This window comes from Podarcis filfolensis, assembly GCF_964270895.1.
Source record: "Podarcis filfolensis genome assembly, chromosome: 14".
Taxonomy (NCBI): domain Eukaryota; kingdom Metazoa; phylum Chordata; class Lepidosauria; order Squamata; family Lacertidae; genus Podarcis; species Podarcis filfolensis.
In genome coordinates this window covers 42,961,089-42,970,893 of record NC_139616.1, presented here as the reverse complement: position 1 = coordinate 42,970,893, position 9,805 = coordinate 42,961,089, and the positions used below count along the sequence as shown (strand labels likewise).

Here is a 9,805-nt window from a genome sequence, read left to right as displayed (position 1 = left end):
GAGATCACACGCTAATGAGAGAAGGGGGGAAGTGTATTTCTAGGTCAGGCAATCCAAAACCCTGCATGAAGGAAACCCAAAATTCTACAATCAGCATAAAATTAGGCCAATTGGCTTATTTTCCTCGAGGAACTTCTGCAGCAGTCTGCTATTTTTGCTCCTCTGCTTTCCCAAACTGTTAAACGAGAAGCAGAGCCAGCTTCTGAAGTCCTGCCACCCAGAAGTTCTTACTCAGATGCCTCCCTGGGATTCTGGCAGCCATCGCCCCCATTCACTTTCAAGCACATCCTCGGATCCTTGAGGCCTAGAGACTTGCTCCCCGCTCCCCAAAGTGAAAGCTGGGGTGGATCAGGAAGCTGGAACTCCGTGTCCACAAACTGCAGCCCACCACTTCTACCGAGAGAGTGTGACACACAAGGGAGGGGAGTTCTGCTCATCGGTAGATGGGCACAGCTATCAGTGTTGAGGTGTCCCAGTCTCCCATAGGCGGCCAGATCCTCAGTGTTATGTACTGAAGTTCTCACCCTGGGCCAGCAGGGGGATACTGTAGATAGTTATGCAAATAAGGGATCGAAAGTGACGCTCAGTGGTTGGATAGTTTTAGAAAATAGTTACAGTTACGTTGTACTGGAGCTCTATATAAGCAGGCTGGCTGAACCCTTCAGTTCAGTTCTGTTCTGGCCTGTGAATAAACAAGAGCTGTTTGAAGAATCGCTGTGTCGTCTGGTATGTTCACCCACAACTTAACACTCAGGTCCAAACTTTGCCCCCTTTCCTCCACAATCAGTGGTGCTAGTACCATGTCGCCAGCAAATCCTACTTCTTCAAGGATCCAGAGTCTAGTTCCAGATTATTATTACTATCCATTTATTTTATTAGCTGCATCTTATCTAAGGGACCACTGTAAGCAGATGAAAACACTAGCAGGATTGCAATAACACTTGTAACGTACCAAATATTATGGACAAAATGGGAGACATATAACATGGAATACGAAATAATATGCAGTTAAGAAGGATGGCAGTAGGACTCCATGGAGGGGAAGTTGGGCAATCCAGAGATTCGGAGAAATCTCTATATATGGATATCTATTTTGTATTGTACTGTTATAATTCTACGTTTGTAAAACCGAATAAAAACTATTTAAAAATATATATATGTAAAATTATTAGCTGCTTCTTTTGCCACAGCAACTCAAAGCGACTTACAATATTTTAAGCAAAAAAAAAAAGCACAAAAATACATTAAAACCAGTATTTAAAAAATCTAAAAGATGCATGGGGTTTTTTTTTTGGGGGGGGGAGCTACATTTAAATAATAAATAAATTTAAATGAAAAATAAAACGATAAAAGATGAAACCAGAGCAGTTATATGCAATTCCTCTTTCAATACTGTTTGTGTCTGCAATGTTTTGGGATTGAACCTACTCCTTTGTTTCCAACTACAGTGGTACCTGGTTTGCAACCGTTTTGGATTACAACCACATAAAACCCCGAAGTGCATTTTTTTATTTTTGAGGCCCCATTGGCGAAAGCGCGCCTTGGGTTACAACCCGTTTTGGTTCACAACCGGACCACCGGAATGGATTATGGTTGTAAACAAAGGTACCACTGTAATTCATTCCCCATAACTTCCTACCAAAAGACCCTCCAGATGGCAATAATGCATTAACACTGGGGAAGCATCGCAGAAAAAATAAAGCAGAATGATACTGCGTGGACGGTCCAATATATCAGTCCAATATATATCCACCACCAAAGCACTATCATTACATCTCTGAAAAGTTGCAGAAAATGCTTGCAAAAAGACCCCCACACATCTGGAGGGGTCCTAAATTAGAATAATCACCCCGTAGGGCAGGGGTCAGCAAACTTTTTCAGCAGGGGGCCGGTCCACTGTCCCTCAGACCTTGTGGGGGGCCAGACTATATTTTGAAGAAGAAAAAATAATGAATGAATTCATTTGCCCCACAAATAACCCAGAGATGCATTTTAAATAAAAGAACACATTCTACTCTTGTAAAAACACACTGTCCGTGGCCGGATTTAGAAGGCGATTGGGCCGGATCCGGCCCCCGGGCCTTAGTTTGCCTACCCATGCTGTAGGGTGCAGGTTGGACGACAACCCCACCCCTCCACAGATCTTCAGGTTTACAGCAACCAGAAAAGCATCCTCAAACCCACCGCCTCAATGCCTGAGCCCTTGTTAACATTTGTATTTCCTCAGCGGCACCATTGCAACACCTCCGAGATTAAAGGATGGGTTGCAACCTCACGTTGCATTGCAATCTCCACCCTTCTGACGCACCAGCTTCCTGGAACACCTCAAGCCAGGAGCATGCATGAAAATATGCACATTTGGTGACCTGTTCCTAACCCAACAAGCTCTGCTGGAAATTCCGCCTTTCTGTTTTGGAGGCCTTGTAAGTTTGCTGCGGCTACAGTTTCAGGGTTGCCTCTTTTGCTAAGGCTGCAGTGCAGTTCCCTCCACCTCTTGTATACCTCTTCATCACCGCACAAACACACACACACACACACAGGGCAAAGAAAAGCTATAAATAGCACAAGGAGATTTACACTCAGCTGACACTTCTCCGAATACTTGTCTGAGCAAGCAGGAGGATGACAAACCAAAACGGAGAGACAAGGAAAGAGAATTCCAGCTGGTCTAAACCCCCCCCCCCCCAAAAGCAGGAATTGCACATTAACTAAATGCCAGTTTGCAGGGAAGGGGTCTGTTAAGTACGGGAATAACAGACCGCTCACTCGCCTAACCAAGGAGAACGCATACAGCTTAGGAGCCATCTTTCTGCCTGATGTGCTTTCAGGTGCTACAGGCAAGAGGCGGCAAGACTCTGTATACCAGCTGCAAGCGAAGAGACGGCTCTTGCACCCAGGAGTCCTGCTTGCAAGTTTCCCAGAAACATCTGCTTAGCCACTGCAAGAGCAGGAAGCTGGATTAGGCGAGGCTTCTGTCTGATCTGGCAGCCTCTTCTTATATTCTGATGCTCTTATATGGCATTAGACAAATGGACCAAAGCTAAGGCTATATGCTCTACCTCTACATTTTGGAGGGAGTCTGCCTTCAAACTGCAGCTGCTGGAAATCACCACGTCCCAGGAGAGCAAAGCTGCAACTCAGATTTTTCATTTTTCATTGGGACATTATTTGGCCACTGTGAATACAGGGCACTGGACCAGAGAGAGCTGTCCTTAAATCCTCAAAGACCACTAGGTGTTTGGTGCTGCTCCACGCATCTTGCAAAGTTCACTCGCACGGGCTTGCATGTTAGTTTGCAAACAGATTCCTAACTTGCAGGCTGGTTTTAACAATGCAGCAAGGAAACTAGTTTAATCGCTTCATTACTGGCAATGTGCAGCCCAGACGGAGAGATGCACAAATTCTGGTGTAGCTTTGTTTATGGGGGGGGAGGGTTCTCTAATTTTTTTGGCTGGCATGGGTAGCCAAAACACATTCCTCCTAATACACACAGCTAACAGCCGCTATAGCCAGTAGGAGAACCTGCGCTGTGCTAAAGAATGTGCCGCCACACCGGTTGCGGGGAAAGAGAACAAGCAGTCCTCACTCTTGTCGACCAACTAACCCCGTAAATAAAATCGAAAAGATAAAACTGCTGTTCTGCACAGTGTCATTCTTACCTTTAGGAATTACAGAGAAGCCAGTTGTTGACATTTGACCTATTAGCGGACAAGCATGCAGCACACTCACCTATCCTCAATATCTTGCCAAAACAACCCAGGCAACAATTGTTTTCCAAGGGGCGTGCTTTTAAATTATTTCACTTCCATTGCACTACCTTTCCTTTCACCCTGAGGCCTTCCTCCAATTCCCCTAATGGAAACCCTTCATAAACACATCCAAAATCACTTGGCGGATTAGGGTTGCTGGTTTTTTTTTAATGGTATGTTTGGGGCATCAACCACCAGCCCTCTCCTAAATCCTTGATTTGTTTGGTACCAAGTCTGGATTTTTGCTAGCCTTCCAGATGATCATTCCAACAATATCAAAGCTCCAGGAAGGAGCCTCTTATTATATTCTGGGTTAGCAATTCTACAGCGGACAACACGTAGCGTTTCACTTGGAATTCTCCCTGCCTTGCAGACCATGCGTCCAGAGAGAATTGCGCATGTGCGTTCAGCGCATGAGCAGAGTGGAGCACAAAATGACCAACCAAAGCCATGCACATCCAGGAGAGCTGGGTAGAGATCCCTACTCAGGTACCAAGGTTTCACGGAGGATCTTGGCCCGTTCACACTATACCAGTCTAACCACAATCACAGGATGGGTTTAAGGGATAAAAACCCAGGAGGCTACTCTGAGCTCCTGGAAGACAAGAAGAATAAACACTGTAATAGTAAAGCTGCAAACAGAGACCAATGTGCTACAGTTTGAAGAACTCCTGTTCCGGGTTTAGAGGTCCGTCCCCCCTCCAACAATCAAGAGGTATATACATTTTATGGAATAAATAAATACATAGCCAGCCTGAGTCTCTTCCAGAACACACATTCTAGCCCCCCCACCCCACCCAAGAGAGCTCAGCATTCTATGGTCACTGAGCATCTTCAGGCTTCACTGGACAATACTGTATTTGGGGGGGGGGTGCAGAAATACTCCAAACTCTTAAACTACTCCACCCCCATCATTCTACTCGGACACTGAGGTCCTTCTGGCAGTTCCCTCACTGCAAGAATCCAAGTTACAGGGAACCAGGCAGAGGGCCTTCTTGGTAGTGGCACTCGCCCTGTGGAACGCCCTCCCACCAGATGTCAGAGAAGAACAATTACCAGACTTTTAGAAGACATCTTGAAGGCAGCCCTGTTTAGGGAAGCTTTTAATGTTTGATGGATTACTGTATTTTAGTATTTTGTTGGAAGCCGCCCAGAGTGGCTGGGGAAGCCCAGCCAGATGGGCGGAGTATAAATAATGAATTATTAGTAGTAGTAGTAACATGTAAAGGTTTTTGGGTACTTCTGCAAAGCTCGAATTTCCTCTGAGCACACAGGTGACCTGTTCCAACTTGGCTACAGTTTTGTTGGCACTCACCAGCCGCGTTCACATTTAGATGGAGATACACCTGGCGTCAAATACCGCGCTAAGTGCCAAGCTGACAAAACTTTTATTTGCCCAGACATTTCGGTATACAATGTCTTCAGCTGTTTGGATGGCTTTATTCCTCCGAGTCTGCATCTGCACTATATTTTTAAAGCAGTATCATATCACTTTCAAGAGTCATGGCTTGCCACCCAAAGAATACTGGGAGCTGTCATTTGCTAAGGATTCTGGGGGTTGTCAGGAGATTCCCAGTGCCCCTTTGCAGAGCTATAATTCCTGGAGTTTCCTGGGGGGGGGGGGGTAAAGGGCCTGGAAAATGACTGGCAAGTTAAGTGCAGCTGGGCCAGGATCAGTGCAATATGCTCAAACCATCCTGTCCTCTGTGTGACATAACTGCTGGCGTAGTAAGTACACAAGGGATGACCTGGAAAGCCTTAAATCCCACCTCTGCACAAACTGAATGGGTGGTCTTCGGCAAATCAGCAAGCCCTTCCCACGTGTTGACAACAGGATATATAAAACCACTGAGGTGGGTGGCTTGAAAAGAGGAGTGAACCAATCATAAAGGGCAAAGTTATCAATGGCTACACAAGCCACGATGGCTATACACAGTGGGATTTTTTTCCAGGGGGTGCTTAAAGGTATGCAGTACCGGCACCTCTTTTTTTGTTGTTGTTAAAAAGTGTGGCACTTACTGTAACAACTTCATTGCAAGTAAAGGTAAAGGGAACCCTGACCATTAGGTCCAGTCGTGGCCGACTCTGGGGTTGTGGTGCTCATCTTGCTTTATTGGCCGAGGGAGCCGGCGTACAGCTTCCGGGTCATGTGGCCAGCATGACTAAGCCACTTCTGGCGAACCAGAGCAGCGCACGGAAACGCCGTTTACCTTCCCACCGGAGCTGTACCTATTTATCTACTTGCACTTTGACGTGCTTTCGAACTGCTAGGTGGGCAGGAGCTGGGACTGAGCAACGGGAGCTCACCCCGTAACGGGGATTCGAACTACCGACCTTCTGATCGGCAAGTCCTAGGCTCTGTGGTTTAACCCACAGCGCCACCCGCGTCCCTCATTGCAAGTACCGGCACCTATTTTTCGGGGGGGGGGGAATCACTGGCTACACCATGGGTAGGCAAACTATGGCCCGAGGGCCGGGTCGCCTTCTAAATCCAGCCCGCAGACAGTCCAGTAATCAGCGTGTTTTTACATGAGTAGAATGTGTCCTTTTATTTAAAATGCATCTCTGGGTTATTTGTGGGGCCTGCCTGGTGTTTTTGCATGAGTAGAATGTGTCCTTTTATTTAAAATGCATCTCTGGGTTATTTGTGGGGCATAGGAATTCGTTCATTTCTCCCCCAAAAAAAATATAGTCCGGCCCCCCACAAGGTCTGAGGGACAGTGGACCGGCCCCCTGCTGAAAAAGTTTGCTGACCCCTGGGCCACACTCTGTCTCTGGAAGAAGCAGTGGGTCTCAGAAGCAGCAATACTTCTGAATATCAGTTGCCGGAAACTCCGCGAGGGAAGAGCTCTCTGGGGCTCAAATCCTGCTTGTGGCTTTCTGGCCGGCCACTGTGAGAACAGGATGCTGGACTTAGAGGAACCACTGAAACTGATCCAAGCAAGCTGGTTGCATATTCTTACGTCTGCTTGCAAGGATTCCTGCCTGGTGCGCACTGCACAGATGTTGCCTCAAGAGGAAGGATAATAGGCTGAGAAGCAGGGTGCCTTTCCGCGTCCAGCCCTGCCCCTCCCCGTGCAAGAGATGCGGCAGAAATTCTGTGCATGTCTGCAAACTTTTCCTTTCGACAGCCAAACTTTTCTTTCAGCCAGCCCCGAGAACTGGAAACTTGCTCAACGCGAAACCACCGCAGACATCAAGAGATGTTCCGAAGGCATGCCTTAATCCGGCAGAGATTGCAAGAAAGTACACGGAGTCCTGAGCGAGCGGGGCAAAAATTCGAGTTTCTTTCCCACCCCTCTCCAAAGAGGCCTTTCTGCACCATCAGGTCCCCGGGAGCACACAAAGATATATACATGTTGCGAACGCATGCACGGCAAGGCAAAAAAACCCTGCTTTTGTGCACGTGCAGAGTGCATCGCCTTATACCCCAGGATTATAACCCCCCCATGGTCCAAAAACAAGTGGAGACTGCAGAACAAATAAATTGAGCGAGCACATCTTGGTCTAGGAAGAGAAAGGTTTTAGGTGCGTGCGCGCGCACGCTCTCTGTCATTCACACACACACACACACACACAAAACAACTATGGACACTGCAAGCTTTGCAAGCGCTTGGGGGGGGGGTGAGCCTCTAGCTGCCGCCCATCACCCCGTCGCCGACCCCCGGAGAGCTTTCTCCTGCAAGGGCTAAGTGACCTTTTTGTTTGCAGAAGTTGCAACTGGGCGTGGGGGAGGGGAGGCGGACGAGAGAGGAAAAAGCAGCTCACTGAGAAAAGTCCCCTTTCCAAGTCGCAGAGGCCTGTGCAAAGGAAGGGAAAAGAAGGGGGGGGGGTAAAAACTCAGCAGCTGCAGAGGCAACCCCAGGGAGTGTTACCTGTCAACTGCCAAAGCTAAAATCAGAACTTGGAAAGGGGAGCGGGGGGGGGGCCTTGCAAGGCAGCATGCAACGTTAAAATGCTCTGCAGAACAATAACCCGGCGCTGGGGGGGGGGGTTAAGTTGTGCAACGGGGAAGCATTTCCGCGCAGACCCCCCCCCACACACAAAATGCATCACCCAACTCTTCCCCCCTGCAAAACTTTTTTTTTTTTGCACGCTCATGATTGAACCAGGATGACATTTCAGCCGCCCCCACCCCCCCCCCACCTTGCAAATCCCTTCCTCCGGCTGTTCCCGGCACCTCCCCGCAAAAGCATGCAAGTTTCCTGCGACTCTCCGCCGAGCACAGACCCTCCTTTGCAAAATAAAAAAATTAAAATTAGCAATTGCACGCAGGGCATTTAAAGGAGCCTTGGGAGCAGCACGAGCTGCATTGCAATCGACCTCTCTTAAGCCTTCCGCCACCCTTTTTCCGACAGTTGCAACACATCTACCTTGTTTTCTGTCCATGTTGGTTTCCCAGAAGTGAAAGAACAGCGAACGGCACGCCTCGGAAGGGCGATTTTGCGCCCTGCAGAAAAGCAACCCCGGGTCGGCTGCAAGAAGCGGCGGCTAGTCGGAAAAGCACGGGTGCATGCTCCCAAGTTCTTGCGGACTAGAACTTTTATCCGCCAATTGCTTCTTTTCGCCTCCTGCTCCCTTAAAAAAAATAAAACACTCTTCCTTCGTGCTCTCGGCGTGCAGAAAACCCGCAGCAGTGGAGGGAGGGAGGAAAGGTTTGCACAGAGTCAAAGCAATCCGGATTTTTATTTTTATTTTCCTTTTCCTCCCGCAGGCTAAAAAAAGAGACCCCGCGAGAGAGGCAGCAGGGAGGAGGGAGAACCAACTCCCGGCGGTAGTAAAGCGCAGCGCGATCTCTCCAGGCGGCAGCTGAGGTTGCCCCGTTCCGGGGGCTTCTCGGATTACAAGCGGAACGCAGCGCAAGTTGCAAAAAAGAGCAGCGGCGGCAGGAGAGAGGAGAGAAAGAGAGAGGCCCGTGACGTCAAACAGGAAACTGGAAGGCCGCCAACTCGGGGAGGCAGCGGCCAGGCTGCCCGCGGGGGGCGGGCGAGGAAAAGCCCCGGCTCCCGGGAATCGGGGCGGAAGGGAGACGGCAGTTTTGGGACGGAACAAGAGGCTGGTCATTGCAGCCTCCTCCTGCTGCTGCTACTGCCGCTCGCCCGAAAAGGAGATTGATCCAGCAGCCCAAGCGAGACTTTTGCATTGGAAACGCCAGCGCAGAATTCGAACCGGGGACCCTTTCTCTGCAAGCGCGGAAAGGGGGGCGAGCGGCACCCAAGGGGGGCGAGCGGCACCCAAGGGCAGCTGCCGCCCCTCCCTCCCTCCCAATCAAGCAAATAAATAAAAAATATTTAACCACAAGTATACACTGTAGCGGTGTTTTTTTTTCCTGAGGGACGCATACACCTAAACATGTTGCGAATCTAAAGTTTGGCCTCATTGAGGGGCAGTATTTCAGTATAAATAGCAAAATCAGAGTATGTACCCCTAAACATTTTTTTTAGGGGGGGAGCACTGCACTGTAGAAAGATGGGCAGATTTTTCTAAGAAAAGTCAAAGAACTGTTGTGGAGACATTTCCTTCGGAATTGCTGAGTCTTGCCCCTCCCACCCCCCAATCCTGGCTACCTGCCCCCCACAAGATAAATCCTGGCTACGCCCATGCCAGCACCCCAATATTTCGCTCCCTGTCTGGTGGCTCACGGAAAGGCATGCCCCATTCATGTACAAAATTGTAACTGAATCAAACCAATGTGCAACCCAAAGTAGGCTTAGGAAATAATAAGATCATAGAGTTGGAAGGGACCCAGGCGGTCATCTAGCCCAACCCGCTGCAATGCAGGAATCTTTTTGCCCAAAGTGGGGCTCGAACCCACAACCTTAAAATTAAGAGTCTTGTGCTCTACAGACTGAGCTATCCCACTTACTAGAAATTAAATTTGTTAGTCGCTTTTTCTTGCCCCGAGGCAACTCTGGTTGCACAAAAAGTCCCCTAGCAGCTAATCACATAATAAAAGCGCATTGTTGTTAATTATAACATTTTATTATTTAGCTATAATATTGAGTACTGTTTCTAAAAACCTTGCCAATGTTGAATTCTAGTATTCTAAAAACTGC

General features: G+C 48.4%; 1 protein-coding gene across 3 annotated transcripts in view; it reads right to left on the bottom strand.

Moving 5' to 3' along the window:
• The window catches only part of MAP2K3 (mitogen-activated protein kinase kinase 3), a 69,586-nt gene that overhangs the window by 22,950 nt on the left and 36,831 nt on the right, over positions 1-9,805 (bottom strand). The window contains exon 1 of one of the 3 annotated variants that reach the window (XM_083585845.1): positions 8,123-9,463. The exons of the other annotated variants lie outside the window; for them this stretch is intronic. Coding sequence (XP_083441971.1) covers positions 8,123-8,138 — 16 coding nt within the window. The 5' untranslated portion in view covers positions 8,139-9,463. Of the gene's footprint in view, positions 1-8,122; positions 9,464-9,805 lie in introns of those variants that run through there. 3 annotated transcript variants of the gene reach the window in all.